Raw genomic sequence first — 26,097 nt, 5'->3', positions numbered from 1 at the left:
TACTACAAAATCAGTTTCTCCATGATCATTTGTTTTCTACAGTAAAATCCAACCCAGCAGCTGATATAAATGTGTGTGTGTGTGTGTGTGTGAACATCTGTGTCTGTCACACCGTAACATCCTGCAGCTGATTTTAGCTCAGGGGGGACGTTTTCCATCAAAGCTGAAATTTGATGTATTTTCATGTTGGTATATTTTATGATGACTCTCCATGTAGAATATGTCTGTATAGTAAAAACTGACAAAGACAAATGTGAAAAGTGTGAGATGTGAAACAATTTAGCGAGATTTAATTTTCATAAAACAAATCAAATGCTAATTAAAATTAATAAAATGCAAGTTCCAGCTGAAAACACAGCAGTCATCCAAAATGTAAAACATATGTGAACTTTTAATTTATTTACATTTAATCATTTGGCCAATGCTTTTATTCAAAGTGACTTACAAGTGAGGTAACTCCTTTGTTTTACTCCTAATTAAATATGATTCACATATGAACTGTGACTGTGTAGATTTAGATAAATAACAAAGACGAGCTGATAAAAATCTGGTTCTTGAATAATATCTTCTGCCCTACGGACAAATAACATTGACAGAATAATTGAAATGTCATTATTTTATTAGACAATCAGCACGATAACAGTCTGTAATGATGATCTAAACAAAGCCTGGAGTTGGATCAGTCTCCAGGTCTGTGTGTAAGGCGGCTCCTCCTGCTCCCTGCTCCTTCTATAACTAAGAAGTCTACCTGTCCTACATCAGCTCGTTTCAGTTACAGGTGTTTCCTGCTACAACCCTCATGTCGTCATGTCTTCATGATGCGACTAAACTATCAGAGCTACTGTCACAGAAGTTAATGCCTCCACTGTGTGAAAGAAATACTTATAAAGGACATTTTCTATTTGTTGCTGGACATCATCTTGCTGCAGTGATGCTGCAGTGATGCTGCAGAGTGCGAACGCTCACTTGAACCAGTGCACGTGTCCAACCAGACATCTGTAGTTCATGTCCGAGTCTCCCTGTCAACGAGCAGCAGGCTTAAACTGTCAGTAGATGCTTTGGCTGATTTATCCTCATCCTAGGTATCATCCTCAGTCTCTTACTGCTCTTTCTGCTGCATCTGCAAACCAAACAGATTTTGGTGAATCATGTCCCAGCCAGTTAGAGTGTCCTTGTTGAACCTGCTGCTTTTTTTAGATCCAGTCACAGGGACGCCTGAGGCCAACCGCTTCTCCAATTCCTGCTTTTTTCCCCCACAGTCTTTGGAGGCCTTGATGTATTGTCTCATCTTTTCCACCGCCTCATCGTTCCTGTTGTCAGCCCTGCAAAAATAAGAAGCAGCAGTCACAGGTGTTTCTAGACACAACAGAAATGACACAGTGAACCTCTCCTACCTGAGATACCAGCAGTCCTTCAGGCCGTAGCCTAGCCCATGGATCCCGAGCCGAGGCACCAGGCGCCGTGGTAGCCTCCTCTCCAGCATCAGAATCGTGGCCACCACCTGCAAAACAACATCATAGTTGTTAGTAGGACACAGAAATGTACAGAAATGTAAACTCATATGTAGAGTCACTTTGCTTTTTTTAGTTCATCAATCCAAACACAATAACCTACAACATCATGAGATGAATGAAAATGACAAATTAATTTCATATCATGTATTTTACTCTATTGTTAGGACCCTCTAGCAGTAATTACTCTTCTTGGGTTTAGTCAGTTTATCCTGGGAACAGTCATCTTCTCTGTACACATGTTCTCTGGGGTTACATGTGTCAGACTATTGTCCTGAACACGTTCCAGTGTTGCCTCGACTGTAAACTAAGGGTTAACATCAGCTCAGTGTCAGGTCTTATACACACTGGAGCAGGTTTTCTTGTAGAACGTCTCTGTAACTTACTGTGTTGGATCTTTGGTCTGAGCGACCTCTCGGTGCATGTTTTCATTTGAAAGAACTGTACACAGGAAAATGTGCATAAACTAAGAGAACAGAGCAACAACAGTTTCTTCACTGGGCTCAATGTAGTGACTGATTTCTGTGGGTTACCTGGGTTCTCCAGAACTCATCTTTTGCCCGGTCCACCTTCTCCTGTGTGTCACCCATCATGGTCGCCAGTAGATTTAACATGAAGAAGGCACCAACCACATTGTAGGAAACGTTGACTATATAAGCGATTGGGGGTGAGAGGATGGTTTCATCCACGGGCAGATTGATGAACAGCACATCAACCTCAAACTCAGTGAAGATGGTGATGGGGTAGGTGCTATAATCAGGTAAACCTGTAGGATCCTGAGTCATATCAAACATCCACGCAGCTAAGAAAGAAAACAACAACGTTGAACATTTTGGTTTGAACTTTTTCTTTACTCTGATCCTGGTTTGTGTTAAATCTTTATTCTTGTTGCCCCTAAATTCACTCACCAGTGGCAAAACCCATGAGCACAACCATCATCAGACAAGCAAACTTCAGCATGTCTCCAAATAACATCTGGGGAAATGAGACAAAACGTAGCTCAGTCTAAAATCACAGACAGATGATGCTCCAAAAACAACCGATCATTGAAAAAGCCATAATTTATAGATGACTCAAAAGCTCTTAGAGCATTTATCAGTGTGTCAGGCTGAGTTCATGCTGAGCTGCCTCCTACCTTCTGCACCACGATGACCAGCGGACCGAGCATTTCAAAACCTCGGGCGAAGAACATGACATTGCACCAACCTAAAACTAAACACGCTGCCATCGGCGTGAGCTCGTCCTGCACCTCACAGAGTCTGAACACACACAACAAGACCACCAGGCACCCGTAGATGATCCTGGTCAGAACAGCAGCAGAAAGGTGAGAAGGTTTTTCCCAACAACTGGCTTCATGTTGCTGCTAAGAGGTTTGGTACTCACAGGATGACGTGGAAGGGGCCTCCCAGTGCCGTCTGGCCAAAGTAGCGCTTTGCTCCCACTCTCAGTATGTCTGGGATCTGTTTGGAAGAACAACACAGTTGGACGTGTGTGTGCAGTGTAATGTAATGTGTCCATCCAGTTTACATGAAGCAGGTTTCATAGATTCACCTCTAACAACAGCATCGCGACAGCTCCCACCACACTGATGATCTCACCTCCCATTCTCACGTGGTCTCCATAGGTCACGTAACTCTCCTGAAACGTGGGGAGAAGAAACACGTGAGGTGGTTGAGCTGAAGCATGATCAGCTGTGTTCACTGATCTACAGCAGAAGAACCTGCTCTGTCTACAGAACAGAGCATTCAGAACAAGTAAAGGACTGGTAGATCATCTTCTTTTGTGGACAAATGTCTAAGTAGTTGAGTAGATTTAGACGACACAGTGAGGTCGCTTGTGGACTAATGTATGTTTCTGTGACAGGAGAGATGATTTCACAATGAATGTTAACACAGGTTGGTCGTCCTGCTGATTATAGTTTATGACATCAGACCTGGTGTCTGTGAGACACTTCACCTCCTCCTGTCTCCACATTTGTCCTCCATTAATCAGACAGCATGTTTTTGGTGGACAAATGAAAGAAATAGAAATCTACACACCCAAATGATGTGATTCATAGAGTTTGGTCTAGTTTGGTTTGGTTCGCTTTCTCACCAGAAGGACCACCTCAGAGTTCGCTAGATGATGCGGATCGAGACCACGTCTTCTCGGTGCGGTTGTTTTGGTGCAAACTCGAGTGCGAGTTTGATTTAATGGAACTAAAGCCTGTAGGTGTGATAGCACCCTGACACAGTTACATCACTGCTGAGATGTGTTTGTGATCCTGAGTTATTATAACTTATTATAATTTAACAGGGTCTCACTCATTTGAATTATCCCATTTATGTCATAACACCAACACACATTGAGTCTTTTCTGGATGTAGATGGTTTTGTCGTTGTCTGGTTTTGAGTAGTTTGCTGGAATGGGCTTCAGGGGCCGAAACATACAACATGCTGTGAAGATGGAGATGTACAGCAGATACACAAACAGCAGAAACCTGAAAGAAAGAGGAGAGACACTGTAGAACAAAGGCTGGACATGTGAACGACACATATGTTACTTGTCACAGCAACATCTAACTTTACCTGAAGTAATGTTTTCCATACAGGTTCCACTTCAGACTGACCAGCTCCCTCACAGGGGTCACCTCCAGTATCCTCCTCGCCTGGAAAACAAATGTTCTTATATATTTCTGTCATTCTTAAAGACTAACTTGTCAGTGACTTCTTCTTTATTTCGTACCTCACTGTGCCGACTGCTCACAACAACCTCCAGCACCGACTTGTTGTCAGCCCACGAATCGATCTCTGTCAGATCGTACAGGTTAGACGTCCAAGGGCCGAGACTGCCCTGGAACACACGTCTTTTATTAACCAGGTGCTGAAACACCTGAGAAAGACAAAGGGAATCACAGCAGTCAGAACAAGAATGACATGTTCCACCTTAGTGATAGATTCTCTACTCTGTGAAACTTCCCATGTTTTACTCACCACAACGTTTCCTCTTTTAGCAGCCAGTTTAAAAGGAGTCAGGCCTCTGAGGTTTGGTACCATATCTAGTGGTACTGAATGGTCCGTCTCTTGATCATGTGCCATAATCAGATCAATGGTCTGGCAGGCAGTCTCCTGGTTGGGTTGCAGAATCAAAATGTGAAGCACTGTGTTGCCTACAGTGAAGACAAGAAGGGAAAAATCAGTGAAGAGAAAAGGCGTTGAAGAAGGGAAAACAAAAAGACAAGAACGACTAGAACTGTGGAACATCTGGAAAAAACTGCATGTTTGAGATCTTGAACTTTAGTGGGATCAGAAACTGGTCAAAAACAGCTGTGCAAGTCAAACAGCTGGATTCAGTGAATGTACCCCACTGAATCTATTCATCACACCAATAAGAACTTTCTGGTAAGGGGTTTGAAATGTACCGTTCAGAAAACTGTTGAACACTGATCTACATCAAGTTCACAGAACTGGGTTGGTCTGAGTCCTGGATTCCTTCAATCCATAGACTCCCATGATACATGTAAGGATATATACAAATAACATAGAAGCACTGAAATAAAACGACTGTAAAACTAGTAAAAGTGAGAGGACACCTCTCCTCAGAGAGCTGCACTCGTTGGAATGGAGTCTGTGGTCTGTGAGGCTGTACCTTGGTAATCCTGAGATCTGGTGCTGGCTCCTGCGATGAGTAACATGGAGATTATCTTCTTGTTCCCAGTACAAGCAGCAAAAGACAGGATGTGCTCACCTGTTGATAGTATATAGATATCCAGTTATGTCCTTTCTACACGTGGACACAAAGTTGTTGAAGATCAATTCAGAAAGGTAAATGTACAAAACGTGAGCTGAGCTGATGACCAGCGTCTCAGTTTATTCTGAATTCAGGAACAGGACGTTCTGTCGCTTTAAGCTGCAACTTTTCAGTCATGGCCTCTGATTTGCACATTTCTTTAAATATTTGTTATGTAGTAATGTGTAGTTTTACCCTAAAAGTGTTCGTTGGGGCAGAAATTCAACCAGGGCACCAGGAACTTTGTGAAATGTTGTTCATCACACTACAATTATATCTCTTCGTGTTGACTTACCGTAGTAAATGAGTCCTCGTATTCTCTTCTTGAAGTACAGGCCAGTGGCCCGAGGTGTAGACACGTCAGCACCACGACTAATGAGATGTTGGACCAGACTGATGTTCTGGTTGATCACAGCGATGTGTAGAGGAGTTAGTCCTGGCAGAAACAGATAAAACAAACTGTTCTTATTTCACCGTTTACAAGGTACTGGTGACTAAATGACTCGAAGGATCAAAAGTAAAAGTACTGACTGTACAGAAATGGTCCTTTTAGAGCTAAATTATTATTGATGGATTAGTTTAGTCCAGAAGAAAATAGAATCTTCCAAGGCTGCTCATATTCCACATACTGTATGTTAAAAGATAGTTTGAAAAGTAACTAGTTACTTAAATGTAGTTGAGTATGAAGTAGAATTAAATCAAAATACCTCAAAATTGTACTGAAGTACAGTAGTTACATGAACTACTTAGTTACTTTCTTAACCCATATTGACATGTTTGTCTGAGTCCAAATCCATAACAGACAAAATGACACAGCTTACATCTGACATGGGAGCTACTCTAACAATAATGTTCTGTATTTGACAGCTTTTCGATTTTACAGCTGTGTTGTGTCAACCTTGAAAGTAATCATTTACATCAAATATTTGATTATTTCGATAACAATAAAGAGATGAGATCAGAGGTTAAAGTGCAGGTCATTCACCCTGGAAAAGCTCAGACGTCATCGGCTCGTTGATGAGTTCAGGAGCTCCGTCCATCAGAGCCACAGCTGCTTCCAGGTTATCGTTCATCACAGCGATGTGAAGCGCGGTCTCCCCAAGACCACCTGTGTTAGAGTGTTCCAGCTTTATACCGTACAACAGTAAAACCAGTGAACAGTTCAGATTCCCAGTCCAGCCTTACCTCTCTCAAAGATATTAGTGGATGCATAACGTAGCAGGTTGTTGATGCAACCAACACTGTTCTTTTTAGCAGCATAGAACAGAGGAACGTCGTCTATGCTGAAACACAAAAGACACAAGAAGAACTCTAAATTAAACTGCATTTAAACAGGGCCGGCTTTATTCATGCATTTCGACTTGACCAGCAGTGGAATGTGACGCGTAATAAAAGATACTTACAGATTTGTTTGAAGCAGAAATGTCTCATCCAGAATCTCGCTCCATCCTTTTTTATTTTTTTGGCGAAACCTCAGCTGCTTCCACCAGTGGTTCAACTCGACTGGAGCGGATGAAACCAGAGCTGGAGACATTGATACCCAGTGTCTGACTGATTTCTAAAGAGTTGAGATTAAAATGCAGACGAAGAAGCAGTAGATTAAAAACACACCAGCTTAAACCTGCAGGCAGGAATTATTTCATCACGTAGGCCTTCAACAGTCAAAACTAATGAACAGAAGAAGAAGGATTCTCAGTCTTACCCTTAAATATTCTACTGTCAAACTCTAAAAAGTTCCTGAAGAGAAGAAATCTGTGTCTGTGTCACTGTTATATATGAGTCGGCCCTTTGGGAGGAGACGTGTAGGGACTGAGAATGAGTGGGTGGAGACTGGTGGAGCAGAAACAGCTTGTAGATCTTCAGTGCAGGTCAGGAATCCCACATTATAACTCAGTTATCACCACACCAGTCTGCGTTCCTCTGTCACCTGCATTTCCAAGATGGAAATTCTGCCACATCATGACCATGATTCTAGTGAACCGTGATTCAAACCTGTTTGGAAACTGCGAACCTGTCTGACTCGTGGTTCAGATTTACACCTGATATGACGGACATGTTGAAGAAGTTATTGTTTTTCTGTTGAGCAGATTTCTCCTGGTGACACTGGGAACATTTGGTGGTTTAATAAATAAGGAGATGTAGGATTTTCCTGCATGTTGCTTCACACAAACACTTTATCACAAAGAGTGAACATGGTGAGCTCCACTGATCTGTCAACAACATCACACACACAGTAAATAACAAAGACCTTAATGACTCATTATATAATTATTCTGCTGTGACACTGACTTCTCACTGAAGCTCTGTTAAAGACATCTACACACAGTTTCTATTGTAAAACAAAGAGGCTGTGTTTAGCACCAGGTCAAACATATGTCTGCTTTTTATTACCTGACAGGAACATCAGTGTTTGTGAAGCATCAATCTATAAAAAAGAAACACTTGTCTGCCACTGGTTGTATATTTCAGCAGAGACCTGTGATGTGTTGTAGTCATGGAGGTGAAGCCACATTACTAATAATTCATGATAAACAACAACAGCTCACACTCAGTGTATTTGGTTTCATCACATTTCACCAGTTTAACAGAGTTGAATAGACTTTGGTCTCTGCTGATCTCCCTTATGTCTTATAACAAGTGGCTGAGGCTGTTTATTACTGTATATTACTGTACGTCCATGTTTGTTCAGAACAAATGTATGTGGGTGTTTTTATGCATCGTGATGCTGTCAGTTCAGATTTCTTCTGACATTAGCTGAACTTGTGGAAAAACAGGACCTGTTGCTGATCCCAGCAGATCTCAAAGTCTGATTTGACCCAGATTTGCTGATCTAGAAAGACTGACAAGCACACTACACCATTAAAGCAGTTAAACAGTGCGAAGGAGATGTCAGTAAACCGAGGTGAATATAATACTAGTGTAGTTAAAGATGTTCGTCCATGTAGAAAATAGGAAATGGTGCTTTATTTAAAGTAAACATCACATTTCAAACAAAAGACAAATAACAACAGGAGATCAAGACAAAAGGAAAAAATGAATAAAACACAGTTTTAGTGCAGTAATAATAAGTAAATGACCCCAAAACAGCAGGGTAAAGAACTGTAATAGTCTACCCTGCTGGAGATGAATGCATGAATATGTTTCATGAGACCGCTTACATTTATCTACGATGAGTAAAAGCTGATTTAGTTATGACTTTAATGTGGCTAGTGAAGATCAGAGCTAAGTCATTTAAAACACTGTGATTTGTACTTTGAGTTTTTAGTCTTGATTGCTCTGGTCTCAAACGGCAATGTTTCATTCTTTTCTTTTTCATTACAAATCATTTTTTCTTGTTCTGAGAATTTCACTTCATCTATCTATTTATTTGAATTAAGTACTGACAGAGTAAATCCAAGGATCTAAGTCAGTTAGTAAAAGAGTGTCATCAGTGTAGCTGTGACAATCAACGTTACTATTGGTGTATGATTTTACCCTGTGCATGTTAATCGACAGTGGTCCAAGAATCGAATCTTGGGGTATTCCACTCGTCATGGTGACATGCTCCGATTTATGATCACCATGAACCAGGTGCTCTTCGTACTGATCGAGTGAGTCTGTCGAAAAGAATTTTATAGTTCACAGTATCTTATTCTGCTGTTAACACCTCTTGTGAAGCCAGAAGTGCAGAAATATTTGCTTCTAAATGTTTCTCTGTGATGAGTCATTCACCATTCTTTCTCTATTCGGTAGCGAGGACAGAGAAAGCTACATATTTATCTGGCTGGATGAAAATGTACATCAACAGCATCAGCATGAAAATGAAATGGATTTGTTTTCTTTTGTAAGTTCTGATCCAGTTATTGAAAATGATGCTAAAAATCCTCTGCTCTTCTTCTTTTCTGTCCAGAAAGACAAACAATATACAGATAAACAATCAAAATGTCTTTTTATTTGACATTCACAACAACACAATTCTTATGAATTGAACAGTTTTTAAAGTGCAGATGATCAGTTTTAGTTCCCTATCCTGCACTATGCTGCTCCAATGCTGTCGTAGAGCACCGACACGTCATTTAGCTAATGCTGCTAGGTTTGAACCGGTGGCCTAACTTAGTTTGTTTTTTGGAGTTTATGCCGTAGTTTCTAGAAACAGAACTAAGCAGTGGTAAATATGACTGTTTGGTTAGAATCTCACTAAATCTTCAAGCAGCTGAAAAAAATCAAAGCTCATATTTGCTTAAATGTTCCGGTTCTCCTGTGGCTTTTTCTGCCCCATCTCTGTGGCGAATCATCTCACACCCTGTTAGTGTTTCTTTGCTGCTGTCTTTCATGTCGATCGTGAGGATCCCTGGGGCCTACTCCTTCGTTGTCTCAGACTTCTTCGGTTCCTCCTTTTCCTTTTCCTCCTCCTTGGAGGAGGCCTGCACGTATCGTTTCGTCTTTGGCGTCACTACATCATTTCTGTCCTCGAACCTGAAATAATGACAGAGGGAACCAGGGGTCGTGAAGTTTCGAGTTAAAAGCGGTAAAAAATACAGTTATTAAAACTACAATGTGCAGCTTCTGGGATTCAGGGGTAACACAGAGCTCTTCCTGCTTTCCTGTGCTCGTTTACATTTCTATCTACTGGCCACGACCTAAGTAACCTTTGAATGTGTTTGTTTCGTTTTGTTTTTATTTGAATAAACTTCTGCAGGACTCTCCTACCTGAGATACCAGCAGGCCTTCAGGCCGTAGTTCAGCCCACATTTCCCGAACCGAGGCACCAGGCGGCGTGGTAGCCTCCTCTCCAGCATCAGAATCGTGGCCACCACCTGCAAAACAACATCATAGTTGTTAGTAGGACACAGAAATGTAGAGTGGAAGGTGTTCCATACATTTGTGTCTTCACATTTAGAATTTTTAGGTTATTAATGTTACCTGAGTTCTCCAGAGTTCATCTCTCTCCTCTGCAACTTTCGCCTGTGTGTCACTCATCATGGTTAACAACACATTTGTCAGAAGAATGGCTGCAATAATATTGTAGGAAACATCTACAATATAATTGATTGGGGGTGAAAGGATGCTTTCATTCACAGGTAGATTTATGAAGCCTACATCAACCTCCAACTCGGTGAAGATAGTCACAGGGTAGGTGCCATAACTAGGTACACCTGAAGGATCCTGGGTCATATCAAACATCCATCTAGCTGAGAAAGAAAACAACAACGATGAACATTTTGGTTTGAACTTTTTCTTTACTCTGATCCTGGTTTGTGTTAAATCTTTATTCTTGTTGCCCCTAAATTCACTCACCAGTGGCAAAACCCATGAGCACAACCATCATCAGACAAGCAAACTTCAGCATGTCTCCAAATAACATCTGGGGAAATGAGACAAAACGTAGCTCAGTCTAAAATCACAGACAGATGATGCTCCAAAAACAACCGAGCATTGAAAAAGCCATAATTTATAGATGACTCAAAAGCTCTTAGAGCATTTATCAGTGTGTCAGGCTGAGTTCATGCTGAGCTGCCTCCTACCTTCTGCACCACGATGACCAGCGGACCGAGCATTTCAAAACCTCGGGCGAAGAACATGACATTGCACCAACCTAAAACTAAACACGCTGCCATCGGCGTGAGCTCGTCCTGCACCTCACAGAGTCTGAACACACACAACAAGACCACCAGGCACCCGTAGATGATCCTGGTCAGAACAGCAGCAGAAAGGTGAGAAGGTTTTTCCCAACAACTGGCTTCATGTTGCTGCTCAGAGGTTTGGTACTCACAGGATGACGTGGAAGGGGCCTCCCAGTGCCGTCTGGCCAAAGTAGCGCTTTGCTCCCACTCTCAGTATGTCTGGGATCTGTTTGGAAGAACAACACAGTTGGACGTGTGTGTGCAGTGTAATGTAATGTGTCCATCCAGTTTACATGAAGCAGGTTTCATAGATTCACCTCTAACAACAGCATCGCGACAGCTCCCACCACACTGATGATCTCACCTCCCATTCTCACGTGGTCTCCATAGGTCACGTAACTCTCCTGAAACGTGGGGAGAAGAAACACGTGAGGTGGTTGAGCTGAAGCATGATCAGCTGTGTTCACTGATCTACAGCAGAAGAACCTGCTCTGTCTACAGAACAGAGCATTCAGAACAAGTAAAGGACTGGTAGATCATCTTCTTTTGTGGACAAATGTCTAAGTAGTTGAGTAGATTTAGACGACACAGTGAGGTCGCTTGTGGACTAATGTATGTTTCTGTGACAGGAGAGATGATTTCACAATGAATGTTAACACAGGTTGGTCGTCCTGCTGATTATAGTTTATGACATCAGACCTGGTGTCTGTGAGACACTTCACCTCCTCCTGTCTCCACATTTGTCCTCCATTAATCAGACAGCATGTTTTTGGTGGACAAATGAAAGAAATAGAAATCTACACACCCAAATGATGTGATTCATAGAGTTTGGTCTAGTTTGGTTTGGTTCGCTTTCTCACCAGAAGGACCACCTCAGAGTTTGCTAGATGATGCGGAACGAGACCACGTCTTCTCGGTGCGGTTGTTTTGGTGCAAACTCGAGTGCGAGTTTGATTTAATGGAACTAAAGCCTGTAGGTGTGATAGCACCCTGACACAGTTACATCACTGCTGAGATGTGTTTGTGATCCTGAGTTATTATAACTTATTATAATTTAACAGGGTCTCACTCATTTGAATTATCCCATTTATGTCATAACACCAACACACATTGAGTCTTTTCTGGATGTAGATGGTTTTGTCGTTGTCTGGTTTTGAGTAGTTTGCTGGAATGGGCTTCAGGGGCCGAAACATACAACATGCTGTGAAGATGGAGATGTACAGCAGATACACAAACAGCAGAAACCTGAAAGAAAGAGGAGAGACACTGTAGAACAAAGGCTGGACATGTGAACGACACATATGTTACTTGTCACAGCAACATCTAACTTTACCTGAAGTAATGTTTTCCATACAGGTTCCACTTCAGACTGACCAGCTCCCTCACAGGGGTCACCTCCAGTATCCTCCTCGCCTGGAAAAATTAGCTTTAATTTATTTGAAGAATCACATTAATGGCATTATTTCTGACTAACTAGTTGGTAAATTCCTCTAAATAATACTTCGTATGTTGTATTGTACTTCTCTGTGCCGACTGCTCACAACAACCTCTAGTGCAGAGTTATTGTCAGCCCACGAATCGATCTCTGTCAGATCGTACAAATGGGACGTCAAAGGGCCGAGACCACACTGGAACACACGTCTTTTATTAACCAGGTGCTGAAACACCTGAGAAAGACAAAGGGAATCACAGTAGTCAGAACAAGAATGACATGTTCCACCTTAATGATGGATTCTCTACTCTGTGAAACTTCCCATGTTTTACTCACCACAACGTTTCCCTCTCTAGCAGCCAGTTTAAAAGGAGTCAGGCCTCGGAGGTTTGGTACCATATCTAGTGGTACTGAATGGTCCGTCTCTTCATCATGTGCCATAATCAGCTCAATGGTCTGGCAGGCAGTCTCCTGGTTGGGTTGCAGAATCAAAATGTGAAGCACTGTGTTGCCTACAGTGAAGACAAGAAGCAGAAAAACATTAGATGGAATGAAATAATCTCTAGAGACAGGAGACAGAAACGAGTATCAACATATAAGAAGTAATAGTGAGCTCCTCAGTAAGTCTCCAACAAGAGGCAGCTCTTCATACCTTTGTAATCCTGGACCCTGGTGCTGGCTCCTGCATCTATTACCATGGAGATAATGTCCTCGTTCCCAGTACAGGCAGCAAAAGACAGGATGTGTTCACCTGTGGACATTTTTACATATTCTAAGACAACACTACCAGGATTCATGGGGCTCAAACAATATAAGATCTTGGCCAATAATTAAAACTCTGGAGGGAAACTAACGTGGTGGAAAAGAATAAATTTAAAAAAAAAGAAGTTACATGTTGTTTTTGTCTAATGCTAAGACTTCTGATCAGATGAACGTGGACTGTCCAGGATACCCTGTCCACTAACATCTGGGATTGTCTCCAGCACCCCCCTCTATCCTTAACAGATAAACCTGTTAAAGTAATGGATGGATCAATTACAACAATATTTATTCATACTAATACTAATAGAATACGATCTATTATTGTCTTCGGAACTTTTCTTCAAATACATTTGAATGATTGCTTTACTCAGATTACCACAAAAAATATATAAATTAAACAGAGATGTTAAGTTTATACAGTGAGTTTCAATTCTCAATAAAACAAATAAAATAAAAACAAACTAATTTCTTCAAAAACTAAAAAATGACATCATATTTATAATATAGACAAAAAGAACAGATCTGCAGCGAGATTGTTTTGGTGGGAGGGGCTCGGCTAGGGCCCCGTCCACACTACTATTATATCTCTTCGTGTTGACTTACCATAGTAAATGAGTCCTCGTATTCTCTTCTTGAAGTACAGGCCAGTGGCCCGAGGTGTAGACACGTCAGCACCACGACTAATGAGATGTTGGACCAGACTGATGTTCTGGTTGATCACAGCGATGTGTAGAGGAGTAACACCTGGAACAGAGAAGATTCAGACAGTGTCGCTCAGCTCACTGTGAACTTACAGTTTTTAACTGCATCATTTTCACTGGGAAGAGGCAGAAAGGAGGAAACTGTTGGTTTCTGTGGGGATGAGTTTATATGAACCTTGGAAAAGCTCAGACGTCATCGGCTCGTTGATGAGTTCAGGAGCTCCGTCCATCAGAGCCACAGCTGCTTCCAGGTTATCGTTCATCACAGCGATGTGAAGCGCGGTTTCTCCAAGACCACCTGTGTTAGAGTGTTCCAGCCATTAACAGACAACTTATGCTGTAATAAACCGGAATTAAAATACAGTGAGGTTTCAATTCACAGTTACCTCTCTCAAAGATATTAGTGGATGAAAAGCTCAGCAGGTTCTTGATACCATCGATGCTGTTTCTTTTAGTCGTATAGAACAGAGGAATTTCATTTGTGCTGAAAGAAGAACAGAAGAAAACTAACTAAGTTAAACTGGATTTAGGATTGAATCGTGTAGGATTTACGCCTCAATATCATTCATATATAACACATTGTTGAAAGGCACGTGAGCTGAGATACTTACAGATTAGTGTGGAGCAGAAATGTCTCATCCAGCATCTCGCTCCATCCTTTTTTATTTTTTTGCCGAAACCTCAGTTGCTTCCACCAGTGGTTGAGCTCGATTGTAGCAGATGAAGCCATATGTCAAAATAAATGAAAAGAAGACGTTTAAAAACCTGCAGGTTTATACCAGCAGACAGGAAGTATTTCCTGAGTGAGGCCTTGAACATTCACATTAAAATGAAAAAAAACAAACAAACAAATAAACAAGAAAGGAGAATGTTTCCGTCTTCCATACACTTCCTGTTAATACTCAGTTCTAACACTCAACACTGGAAACACCTATCAAATGTGTCATGACTGTTATATATGAGTCGGCCCTTTGGGAGGAGACGTGTAGGGACTGAGAATGAGTGGGTGGAGACAGGTGGAGCAGAAACAGCAGGTAGATCTTCAGTGCAGGTCAGGAATCCCACATTATAACTCAGTTATCACCACACCAGTCTGCGTTCCTCTGTCACCTGCATTTCCAAGATGGAAATTCTGCCACATCATGACCATGATTCTAGTGAACCGTGATTCAAACCTGTTTGAATCTGCGAACCTGTCTGACTCGTGGTTCAGATTTACACCTGATATGACTGACATGTTATATTATTTGGTGCTGTAGTGAATAGGGAGATGTTTGATTTTGGTGCATGTTCCATCTGGTACACAAACAGTCTCCTAAAAATTGAATTAATTTGACCCAGTGGCCTAATGGATAAGGCATCAGCCTCCGGAGCTGGGGATTGTGGGTTCGAGTCCCATCTGGGTCGCATTTAGTTTCCTTTTGGGCGGCAGTAGCTCAGCGGGTAGAGCAGTCGCCTACGAACCCCAGGGTGAGTGGTTCGATTCCTGGTTCCTCCTGGCTACTTGCTGAGGTGTCATTGGACAAGACACCGAAACCCCGTAGTGTAGCGCTGACATACCGTCTAGCAGCTGTCCACCCACAATTTCCCCAAGGGGATCAATAAAGTATTCATTATTATTATTATTATTATTATTATTAATTTACAATGAAATACATTATTATGTGAAGCATAATTGCAAAGACCAGCTCATGTCTATACTGAGCAGCATATAATCGGTGCCACAGCCCAAGGATTAATGATGAATGACTGGCGCTGATGAAGTAACTGGTCTAGCTCACTAGTTGTGAGCAGTGTGTGGTAATGCCTTGATAGCTAAAAGCTATGCTTACAGCAAATGAACCTAAAAGCATGGTCAGTGGCGCCTACCTATGCTGGAGAACTAGATAGTGGGAACATTTTCTTGAAGCAACTATATGAGCTGCTAAAAGGTGAGATTCGATATACGACATGTAAACTCTCTTCCAGAAGGTCAAAATGCTCAAGAAAGGGGTCTAGCTTAAAGAAAGGTTTGGCAATATGAGAGACAAAGATGCAAACCTTCTCACCAAGGATACTGACCAGATCTTCTCGCACCTCTCGTACCTCGCACTGTAAGACAAAGAGCTTTACATGATCTTTATCAACTTCAAGAAACCCTTTGACCACATATGGCACCACAGCCTCTGGAGAGTACCGCCTCATTGTGGCATCCATCCAAAGTTGATCAAACTGATTGCGAAAGAACGTAAAGCACCATAAACATCAGAAGTGATATGACAGACTGGTTCCAATTGACAACTGGCATGTGCCAAGGCTGCATTTTGTCTCCAGACCTCTTTAACAACTATCTGGAGCACATCATGCGAGAGGCACTCGATTCAATTCTATTCAGTTTATTTTTAAAGCACCAAATCCCAAAAAACACCATTTTATGTCATTAACTTTGTGTCTTCTCTCTCCTGTAGTTGTGTTTCCTCCTCTCTGTCTCCCTCTCTCTGTACTTTTCTGCAGGTATCCTCGACCTGGAGCTGTACATCTCAAGAATCCAGTTCACCTGCCCAATGTTCTTGCTGCTTGTTGTTGTCTTTTGTTACCTGCTGTTCTTTTCTCTCTCTTTCCACTCACCTCAACCGGGGTAGCATTCAAGACGAGTGGATGCTACTAAGCACTAAGACCAAGCAAACAGTTAAGAGGAGGATCGAGGAAGGACTGCTGCTCAGAGAAAAGAAACCTGAGTATGTGGACAGCTTCAAGCACCTTGAATCTAAAACTAACCTGACATGGAGCTGTGTGGTTTGTCAGTCCAGCATATTACACAGCCTCCAACTCCAAGATACTTAAACCCCTTCACTTGGGGGGAAAAACTCATTTCCAGGATTTTGGTGCTTTGTGCAGATTTTGTGGTCCAAGAATGATTCTGACGTTCCCAAACTGGAGACTATACTCCACTCGCCAGGTCAATACCTGTGGCCCCGGCTTCTACAAAAATACTGTAAAACAATATCTGACTGTGGCACCATGTCTCTAAATCTCCAAGTTTCTCTAAAATTCAACGAGACACTTTTAGTAATGAAAGATTCAATTCAATTCAATTCAATTTTATTTGTATAGCGCCAATTTACAACAGAAGTTATCTCAAGGCACTTTACAGTGTTTAAGGTTTAAAAAAAATTTTATACAAAAAATTATAGAGAAAACCCAACAATCCCATTTGAGCAAGATTTAGGCAACAGTGGAGAGGAAAAACTCCCTTTAGAGGAAGAAACCTCCAGCAGAACCAGGCTCATAGCGGGCGGCCATCTGCCTTGACCGGTTGGGGTGAGTTGAAAGAGAAGAGAGAAAAGAACAGCAGGCAAAAAAACAACAACAAGCAGCAGGAACATTGGGCAGATGAACTGGATTCTGGAGATGTACAGCTCCAGGCCGAGGATACCTGCAGAAAAGTACAGAGAGAGGGAGACAGAGAGGAGGAAACACAACTACAGGAGAGAGAAGACACAAAGTTAATGACATGCAATGGTGGCATTTGCATTGATACAGGAGAAAGGAGAGAGGAGAGGAGCTCAGTTTATCAGTAGAGGTCCCCCAGCAGACTAAGCTATATCAGCATAACTAAGAGATGGTTCAGAGTCACCTGATCCATCTGTAACTATAAGATTTATAAAAAAGGAAAGTTTAAAGTCTAGTCTTAAATGTAGAGAGGGTGTCTGCCTCCAGAACCTGAACTGGGAGGTGGTTCCACAGGAGAGGGGCTTGGTAGCTAAAGGCTCTGCCTCCCATTATACATTTGGAAACTCTAGGAACCACAAGTAAACCTGCAGTCTGAGAACGGAGAGTTCTGCTTGGAAGATATGGAACTATGAGGTCTTTAAGATAAGATGGAGCCTGATTATTAAGGGATTTATAAGTTAGGAGAAGAATTTTAAATTCAATTCTGGATTTAACAGGGAGCCAATGGAGAGAAGCTAACGTTGGAGAAATATGATCTCTCTTACTAATTCCAGTCAGAACTCTGGCTGCAGCATTTTGGATTAACTAGAGGCTTTTTAATGAGTTATTGGGACAAACTATTAATAATGAATTACAATAGTCCAGTCTGGAAGTAACAAATGCATGGACTAGTTTTTCAGCATCACTTTGGGACAGGATGCTCCTAATTTTAACTTTAATGTTTCTCAGGTGAAAAAAGGCAGTTCTAGAGATTTCTTTGATGTATGAAGTGAAGGAGATATCCTGATCAAAGATAACTCCGAGGTTTCTTACAGTATTACTTGAGGCCAGATGTGTTTTTCTTCTTATACAAGTACATTCAGTTTACTACAGATTTGTGGTACTTCTAGTCAGTGCTTTTCACAGGGAAATATTTGATTCTACTACAAGTAGCAGACAAAATAACAGGTGGATATATTGTTAGTGGAATTCAAAATAAAAGACAGAGGTGTAAATGTTGCTCAAGCAATAATAATAATAATTATAATATAATAATTTAATAGTGTATATTAATTCCATGAAAGGAGACATTAAATTGCCAAATCTGTGTACCAGAACCAATTAACTCCTTTACTTGGAGGTTTGCGTGTGCACTTCCTATCAGTCCAGATTCACTCCAGTGGAAAACGAGCATCTGTTCTTGGAGCTGATTCTAGCTGATTCAAACTCTGATTGGACTCAAATCTGCTGACGTGTGGAGTCCGACAAGCACGCTGCAATGTGTTGCTGATATTGGTATCTCAAGGTTAAAGAGCTGAAATAGATGACCTTGCTGATTTTATGGTTATAAGACAGTGTTGTGCAAACACTTCTTATTTGCTGTACAAGTTGTTCTGATGATCATCTGATTTTCCACACTTTGGATTTAGACAATAGACTGTATATAAAGAATTGATATACTTTATATACAGTCTGTTGTATACGTCACAGCTTCAGGCCAGATTGAAGTATCAGAAGCACTTTTTTGGGATAATTTTAATAATAGGACCCAAAAAGGTGCAAACACCACAACTGAGTTGTAAATTTATTGGAAATGATGAGCATATCAGGCACGGTGCTGATGTAGTGGGAACCTTCTGGACAAGAGAGAAGAATGGGCTTGAACGTGGCAAACCACTCGGGGAGTGAAGTGACATTAACCCATTTGAGAACAGAGCCAGCAGCAAGAATGCCTTTCCATTCGAGAACAGTTGTACTGCAGTTTTACCAAAGTTGTACTCCAGCTTTACCATCTCCAGTCCATTTCATTCACTGAATTCAGCCTTTCACTTGTATTATAAGACAGTGTTTGTTATAAAAAGCACCACTAGCTTCAGACCACACAGAATTATTTATTATATATCAGAGTGATCATGTTACAATTACAAAAGGCAAGATTACTTAATGAAAACACAGTAAAGACACGTATGTCTGAAAATTAGGCCAATATTTACTTACTTCTACAGTACTTCATTTAAACACATGGAATGAGATAAATAAACACTGTACAACCAACATTGACAATAGTTAACTACACTAAACTAAACTATGAAGAAACCTGATGCTTATTTGGCTAATGAACTAGCCCAACTAAGCAGTGACTTCATCCTCATAGTTTGTTTCAACCAACTATAGTTTCAGGACTCAGGAGAGGAGAGGAAAACAGTGGTGGGAGTTAGTTTAGACTCTCACTAGAATAACATCTATTGCTTAAAAACTTTAACCACGGTTGTTTTTATGTCCTGGTTCTCCACCTCTATGCCCCAAAATGATGCAACGAATCAACTTCCATCCTGATAGACTCTCCCTGTTGCTGTTTCCTGGGACTGAACGTGTCATTGTGCTGGTCTCCGATGCCATATTTTCCTTTTCATTCTCCTCAGAAAAGGCTTCAACGTATTGTTTCATTGCTGGGAACATTTCATCATTTCTGTTCTCAACCCTGCAAAGATAAGAGATAACAGCCACAGATGTTTTAAACAACGTCAATCAAATATAGTTATTTTAGTTAATCTAATAAATCTAATCTCTATTTCATGTTGTACTTACAAAAGTTGAGCATTTTTGGAAATAAGACATGTTAGTTAGGTGTTTTACAACTCTTTCCCTACCTACACATATAGACCACAACTGTAAACGATTCGTACTGTGGAAAATACTGCGTTACCAGACAACTGAAAAGTAAACAACATTGAGTCTCCCTGTGACAATAATTTTGGTGAAAATAGTAAGACCGGTTTTCACTGATGACACTCATTTGTTTTTATTTAATTCAACTGTTTGTGTCATGGCGCTCCAGGACTCTCACCTGAGAAACCAGTGGTCCTTTGGACCATTGTTTAGCCCACATATCCCGAGCCGAGGCCACAGGCGCCGTGGCAGCCTCCTCTCTATCATCAAAGTTGTGGCCACCACCTGCACAAGATCATCACAGCTGTTACTATGACCAAGTAATGTCCAGGGACACATCAAGGTCTTCTGGGCATTTGTATTTGTGTTATAATAAGGATTTTTAGTCTGTGTTTACCTGAGTTCTCCAGAGCTCATCTCTCTCCTGGCCCACCCTAGACATTGTGTCGTTCATCATGACCACCAGCACATTTGTCAGAAGAATGGAACCAAACACAGTGAAGGAAACATGCACTATATAAACTATTGGAGGCGTGGCGATGCTTTCATCTATTGGCAGATTTATGAAGGTGGTTTGCACCACAAACTCAGAGAAGAACATCACTGGCAAACTGGTGAAATCAGGTACAGACAAAGGGTCCTGGGTCATATAATGAGTCCACACAGCTGAGAAAGAAAAAATCAACAACGACAACTTATTTTAAGAATCTTTGAAGGAACATTAAATGGGACCCCACAAATACTTACCAGTGGCATAACCAATGACCACGATTATCAGCAGCCACATAAACTTCAGCAGGTCTTCAAATATCATCTAGACAGAAATCAGACACAAGATAGCTGGTCTATTTCCACATTACTCATCAGTACTAGTATTATTGTGCCTGAGTTCATGCTGAGCTGCCTCCTACCTTTTGCACCACAATGACCAGCGGGCCGAGCATTTCAAAACCTCGGGCGAAGAACATGACGTTGCACCAACCTAAAACTAAACACACTGCCATCACTGACATCTCTTCCTGCACCTCACAGACTCTGAACACACACAGCAAGACCACGAAGCCCGCATAGATGATCCTGGTCAGAACAGCAGCAGAAAGGTGAGAAGCTTTCTCCCAACAACTGGCTTCATGTTGCTGCTCAGAGGTTTGGTACTCACAGGATGACGTGGAAGGGGCCTCCCAGTGCCGTCTGGCCAAAGTAGCGCTTTGCTCCCACTCTTAGTATGTCTGGGATCTGTTGGGAAGAACAACACAGTTGGACGTGTGTGTGCAGTGTAATGTAATGTGTCCATCCAGTTTACATGAAGCAGGTTTCATAGATTCACCTCTAACAACAGCATCGCGACAGCTCCCACCACACTGATGATCTCACCTCCCATTCGCACGTGGTCTCCATAGCTCACGTAACTCTCCTGAAACGTGGGGAGAACAAATGTACTTTATTTTAAACTTGTATTGTATTTTGTGATCCTGAGTGTTTTCTAACTTATTATAATTTAACATGGTCACACTGACTTATCCCATTTATGTCATATCACCAACACACATTGAATCTTTTCTGGATGTAGATGGTGTCAAAGGTGTAGACGGTGTTGGGTCTTGGATAGTTTGCTGGAATGTCCTTCAGAGGGCGAGACACACAGCACGCTGTGAAGATGCAGATGTACAGCAGATAAACAAACAGCAGAAACCTGAAAGAAAGAGGAGAGACACTGTAGAACAAAGGCTGGACATGTGAGCGACACATATGTTACTTGTCACAGTAACATCTAACTTTACCTGAAGTAATGTTTTCCATACAGGTTCCACTTCAGACTGACCAGCTCCCTCACAGGGGTCACCTCCAGAATCCTCCTCGCCTGGAAAAATTAGCTTTAATTTATTTTAAGAATTAGTATAATAATGTATTCTAAGTCTCACATAAATGTCATTATTTCTGACTATATAGTCCTTCCACTAAACACTACAGGGCACTGAAACCAGAATAGTTAATGTGCAAAAAGATCTTTCTCCTGAAAACCAAATTAATTGCAGAGTATTACATTTTGAATTTTTGGTAGACAATCTTATCAAAGCGAAGTACAAGACAACTAATCTAAGTCAAGGAAAAAAACATGAAAGAAGGGTGCTACAGGAAGAGATGTTTCTGTTTCATGAGATGCAAATGCAAGATTCAATTTTTTAAAGTTTAAGTGCAGAGAAAGTTTTTTAAAATTGGGAGAGAGGTTGCTGAGCATAAAGAGGTTGTTAATTTGTTTCCACCACTGAGCTAATGAGCTTAGCTTGGTCATTTTTTGTGTGGTGAAGGGACCACTAGATGTTGTTTGTTGGTAGATTGATGATGTTGTATAGTGACAGGAAAAAAACATGTGACTGGATGATAAATGTTCTGCACTTATATAGCGCTTTTCTACCTAACTGGTACTCAAAGTGCTTTACACTGCGTCTCATTCACCCATTCACACACACAAGCACACACCGATGGCTGAGATGATCTGACTCACCAGGGGCAACTTGGGGTTCAGCATCTTGCCCAAGGACACTTTGGCATGTGACATGGCAGCTGGGAACTGAACCACCAATCCTTATTAACAGAAAACTGCCATGATACCTTGAAGGTTTGTCCAGACAAGTAGGACTAAGGCCAGAGCTGTACCAGTGATGCCCAAATCACTGCAGACAGGAGGTAACTATGACAAAGGCTGCAGATAGATCGGGTATAATTAATACAGAACTGAGCTGCAGGTTTTGCAGCCTGCAAGGATTCAGTGCAGTTTCTGTGGAGTGAGCACTCTTTAAACTGGACTGGTTGACATCTAGGAGGTTGTTCCTAGAAAGGAAGTCACACAGTTGATTGAAGACTGCTTCAGGGGTCTTGGCCAGGAACAGAAGAAGAGATACAGGTCTGTAGTTCTCCAGGGGTCAAGAGTCGGTTTCTTGAGGAGTCGACTGATCTGGGACTGTCAGACAGTCAGGACTGACAAAGTGCAGACCCAAATTTGGGTCCAGAGTCAAGTGTCAGGTTGGGTGAATGTTGCTGTCACAATCGCCAACCTGACTTCCAGCTGCACTGCAACAGCAGCTATTTATAAAAAATGTATTTTCTAGATAGTGTTGTAGGCATTTCATTGATGTGTCAACATCTCTGTGTCCAAGTCCTTCGCTGTGGCCTCTTGTAAATGGTGGAACGTCTGCATTCTAGAATCTGTATAATCTCTCTGTAGACATTTAAAGCCAAAATGCATTCACTTCAGCCTACATCACCTACCTACCTTTTCATATCTGCAGTATACAGTCATTCTCTTTGGTCTCCAAAATGCATGCTGCCTTTGCCGATGTGAAAAACTATTAATAACTACGAGATTTACCTTGATGACGCTGTGGAACACTTGGAAACCCCGAGCATAATTTTAGCCAGTGTTTGTGGAAATCAGGTTAGTGAAAGCCCCAAACTTTTACATTAAAATAACACAACAGCGGTGTGTACACAGCCATTGTGTGGCGAGCCAAACAGCAACTTTACCAAGTTTTCTTGCTTATTGGAGCTTTAATTCAAGTCTTGGATAATTTCAAACCATAAATTAGAAAGCTGACTTCTGTACCTCTCTGTGCCGGCTGCACACAACAACATCCAGCACTGACTTGTCATCAGCCCATGAATCAATCTCTGTCAGGTCATATAGGGTAGACGTCACTGGGCCCAGACTGTACTGGAAATTACACCTTTTATTAACCAGGTGCTGAAACACCTGAGGAAGACAAAGTTAATCACAGCAGTCAGAACAAGAATGACATGTTCCACCTTCTTCTTGGAGTCTTTGCTCAGAAACCTCCCACATTTTACTCACCACGACGTTTCCTCTTTTAGCAGCCAGTTTAAAAGGAGTCAGGCCTCGGAGGTTGGGTTTTTTATCTAGTGGCACTGAGTGGTCCAACTCGGCATCACGTGACATAAACAGGTCAAAGGTCTGGCAGGCAGTCTCCTGGTTGGGCTGGAGAACCAAAACATGAAGCACTGTGTTGCCTACAGTGAAGACAAGAAGGGAAAAACATATTATTTGATGAAATAATCAGTTTAGACAGAAGACAGTTGGAACAAGAAGGGAAAACTTAGGTCATAGTAAAAATACTGACATAGATAGGAATTAATGCTGTGTCGTACCTTTGTAATCCTGGACTCTGGTGCTGGCTCCTGCATCTATTAACGTGGAGATAATGTCCTCGTTCCCAGTACAGGCAGCAAAAGACAGGATGTGTTCACCTGTGGACCAAATAGACATTTTGAAAACGATGAGGATAAAATGATTTGGCCTAAAACAACGTACATGTTTTTGCACATACACATCTATGATTAGGAGCCATTTGGGGTTTGTTGTCTTGATAAAAGACACCTTTAGTGAGTGAGAGCGTGGAGAGCAAGTCATCCCCTTCACTATGACTCTACCACCTGAGCTGTTGCTATCACGGACATTTTCACATTATTCATGTTGACTTACCATAGTATAAGAGACCTCCTTTCCTCTTCCTAAAGCACAAGCCAGTGGCCCGAGGTGTAGACACGTCAGCACCACGACTAATGAGATGTTGGACCAGACTGATGTTCTGGTTGATCACAGCGATGTGTAGAGGAGTAACACCTGGAACAGAGAAGATTCAGACAGTGTCGCTCAGTTCACTGTGAACTTACAGTTTTTAACTGCATCATTTTCACTGGGAAGAGGCAGAAAGGAGGAAACTGTTGGTTTCTGTGGGGATGAGTTTATATGAACCTTGGAAAAGCTCAGACGTCATCGGCTCGTTGATGAGTTCAGGAGCTCCGTCCATCAGAGCCACAGCTGCTTCCAGGTTATCGTTCATCACAGCGATGTGAAGCGCGGTCTCCCCAAGACCACCTGTGTTAGAGTGTTCCAGCTTTATACCGTACAACAGTAAAACCAGTGAACAGTTCAGATTCCCAGTTCAGCCTTACCTCTCTCAAAGATATTAGTGGATGCATAACGTAGCAGGTTGTTGATGCAACCAACGCTGTTCTTTTTAGCAGCATAGAACAGAGGAACGTCGTCTATGCTGAAACACAAAAGACACAAGAAGAACTCTAAATTAAACTGCATTTAAACAGGGCCGGATTTATTCATGCAGTTCGACTTGACCAGCAGTGGAATGTGAGATGAGTTTCTTACAGTTTGGTGTGGAACATAAACATCTCATCCAGAATCTGGTTCCATCCTTTTTTGTTTTGAAGGCGAAACCTCAGCTGCCTCCACCAGTGGTTGAACGATAGAGACATTGAAACCTGATGACTGAGAATAATTTATGAAAAGATGAAAATACAGAGATAATCAGTAGATTGAAAACAGAAGGAAACGATAAAGGAGAAAGGTTCTTTCTTACATTTACTTACTCGAACTTGGAAACACCTCTAAAAAGTTCCTGAAGAGAAGAAATCTGTGTCTGTGTCACTGTTATATATGAGTCGGCCCTTTGGGAGGAGACATGTAGGGACTGAGAATGAGTGGGTGGAGACAGGTGGAGCAGAAACAGCAGGTAGATCTTCAGTGCAGGTCAGGAATCCCACATTATAACTCAGTTATCACCACACCAGTCTGCGTTCCTCTGTCACCTGCATTTCCAAGATGGAAATTCTGCCACATCATGACCATGATTCTAGTGAACCGTGATTCAAACCTGTTTGGAAACTGCGAACATGTTTCTGTAGTTAAGTGGGTTTTTCACACGTGGCACAGCAGAAGGTTAATTCATTGATTCTAACATTCTTGTTCTTCTGTGACACTAAACGCTTTTGTACAGGGATCTACAGTTTCTACAGTGAAACAAAGAGTTTGGCTTTAGGTTTAGTCCAGCAGCATCAAAGCTACATTTTATTTCCAAAAAAAGTCCAAATATTGTTTCTTCCAGAAAAGTGTTCTGGCAAGTTGAGTGGTTAGTCACAGGAATTTCTTCTTATTATTAGCATTGCTGCTAACATAGAACTGTTCTAATTACTTAAATACAGTTATGTTCAGAATAATAGCAGTACAATGTGACTAACCAGAATAATCCAGGGTTTTAGTATATTTTTAGGTAGGTAGAGTTTTAGTAGGTGCAGTAGATTCTCAGAAAACAAACAAGACCGAGCATTCATCATATGCAGCTCTTAAGGCTGTGAAATTGGGCAATTAGTTGAAAGGGAGGGTGGGGGGGTGTTCAAAAAATAGCAGTGTGGCATTCAATCAGTGA

At 41.6% G+C, this 26,097-nt stretch overlaps 3 protein-coding genes and 1 non-coding gene across 6 annotated transcripts; 1 reads left to right on the top strand and 3 right to left on the bottom strand.

The window, feature by feature from the left end:
- Positions 1–598: 598 nt before the first annotated feature.
- LOC113154392 (transient receptor potential cation channel subfamily V member 5-like) lies at positions 599–7,082 on the bottom strand. Of its 2 annotated transcripts, none has more exons than XM_026348581.1 (17): positions 6,982–7,082; positions 6,683–6,837; positions 6,465–6,562; positions 6,265–6,387; positions 5,575–5,715; positions 5,139–5,237; positions 4,482–4,659; positions 4,236–4,326; positions 4,079–4,158; positions 3,855–3,990; positions 3,063–3,149; positions 2,895–2,971; positions 2,647–2,812; positions 2,420–2,486; positions 2,045–2,313; positions 1,395–1,501; positions 599–1,322 (listed from the first exon to the last, which is right to left on the bottom strand). In XM_026348581.1, the coding sequence occupies exons 2-17, from the start codon at positions 6,811–6,813 to the stop codon at positions 1,100–1,102; spliced, it is 2,073 nt and encodes a 690-aa protein (XP_026204366.1). In that variant the 5' UTR covers positions 6,814–6,837; positions 6,982–7,082; the 3' UTR covers positions 599–1,099. The 2 variants fall into 2 exon arrangements, with proteins under 2 accessions (XP_026204366.1, XP_026204358.1); XM_026348573.1 differs by having other exon boundaries at positions 4,236–4,382; positions 4,484–4,659.
- Positions 7,083–9,188: 2,106 nt separating this feature from the next.
- LOC113154424 (transient receptor potential cation channel subfamily V member 6-like) lies at positions 9,189–14,690 on the bottom strand. The gene is made up of 16 exons (XM_026348629.1): positions 14,389–14,690; positions 14,164–14,261; positions 13,953–14,075; positions 13,680–13,820; positions 12,967–13,065; positions 12,651–12,826; positions 12,403–12,549; positions 12,216–12,295; positions 11,992–12,127; positions 11,200–11,286; positions 11,032–11,108; positions 10,784–10,949; positions 10,557–10,623; positions 10,182–10,450; positions 9,969–10,075; positions 9,189–9,734 (listed from the first exon to the last, which is right to left on the bottom strand). The coding sequence occupies exons 1-16, from the start codon at positions 14,505–14,507 to the stop codon at positions 9,617–9,619; spliced, it is 2,010 nt and encodes a 669-aa protein (XP_026204414.1). The 5' UTR covers positions 14,508–14,690; the 3' UTR covers positions 9,189–9,616.
- A 421-nt stretch (positions 14,691–15,111) lies between these two features.
- trnar-ccg lies at positions 15,112–15,184 on the top strand. Its single transcript has one exon. It is a non-coding gene; the product is annotated as a tRNA-Arg (tRNA).
- A 3,974-nt stretch (positions 15,185–19,158) lies between these two features.
- LOC113154402 (transient receptor potential cation channel subfamily V member 5-like) lies at positions 19,159–25,422 on the bottom strand. Of its 2 annotated transcripts, none has more exons than XM_026348596.1 (17): positions 25,262–25,422; positions 25,041–25,160; positions 24,830–24,927; positions 24,630–24,752; positions 24,357–24,497; positions 24,023–24,121; positions 23,709–23,884; positions 23,463–23,609; positions 21,640–21,719; positions 21,407–21,551; positions 21,186–21,272; positions 21,018–21,094; positions 20,770–20,935; positions 20,606–20,672; positions 20,256–20,524; positions 20,037–20,143; positions 19,159–19,670 (listed from the first exon to the last, which is right to left on the bottom strand). In XM_026348596.1, the coding sequence occupies exons 2-17, from the start codon at positions 25,145–25,147 to the stop codon at positions 19,448–19,450; spliced, it is 2,112 nt and encodes a 703-aa protein (XP_026204381.1). In that variant the 5' UTR covers positions 25,148–25,160; positions 25,262–25,422; the 3' UTR covers positions 19,159–19,447. The 2 variants fall into 2 exon arrangements, with proteins under 2 accessions (XP_026204381.1, XP_026204378.1); XM_026348593.1 differs by having other exon boundaries at positions 25,252–25,298.
- Positions 25,423–26,097: the final 675 nt, after the last annotated feature.

Source organism: Anabas testudineus, chromosome 8 (genome assembly GCF_900324465.2).
Source record: "Anabas testudineus chromosome 8, fAnaTes1.2, whole genome shotgun sequence".
In the NCBI taxonomy this organism is placed as follows: domain Eukaryota; kingdom Metazoa; phylum Chordata; class Actinopteri; order Anabantiformes; family Anabantidae; genus Anabas; species Anabas testudineus.
The sequence above is the reverse complement of the archived record's forward strand: the minus strand, read 5'-3'. Positions and strand labels throughout refer to the sequence as shown.

Excerpts from the sequence above, each read along its gene's own strand:
- LOC113154402 (XM_026348596.1), bottom strand. The coding sequence starts at position 25,147 with ATGTCTCTATCGTTCAACCACTGGTGGAGGCAGCTGAGGTTTCGCCTT. Across the intron at positions 24,753-24,829 it reads CACTAATATCTTTGAGAGAG|GTGGTCTTGGGGAGACCGCG; the intron begins GTAAGGCTGAAC and ends ACTCTAACACAG. Across the intron at positions 19,671-20,036 it reads AAGGACCACTGGTTTCTCAG|GGTTGAGAACAGAAATGATG; the intron begins GTGAGAGTCCTG and ends TTATCTTTGCAG.
- LOC113154392 (XM_026348573.1), bottom strand. The coding sequence starts at position 6,813 with ATGTCTCCAGCTCTGGTTTCATCCGCTCCAGTCGAGTTGAACCACTGG. Across the intron at positions 5,716-6,264 it reads GACGTCTGAGCTTTTCCAGG|GACTAACTCCTCTACACATC; the intron begins GTGAATGACCTG and ends TGTTTCTGCCAG. Across the intron at positions 2,314-2,419 it reads GCTCATGGGTTTTGCCACTG|CTGCGTGGATGTTTGATATG; the intron begins GTGAGTGAATTT and ends TTTCTTTCTTAG.
- LOC113154424 (XM_026348629.1), bottom strand. The coding sequence starts at position 14,507 with ATGGCTTCATCTGCTACAATCGAGCTCAACCACTGGTGGAAGCAACTG. Across the intron at positions 11,287-11,991 it reads ACATCCAGAAAAGACTCAAT|GAGAGTTACGTGACCTATGG; the intron begins GTGTGTTGGTGT and ends CCCACGTTTCAG. Across the intron at positions 10,451-10,556 it reads GCTCATGGGTTTTGCCACTG|CTAGATGGATGTTTGATATG; the intron begins GTGAGTGAATTT and ends TTTCTTTCTCAG.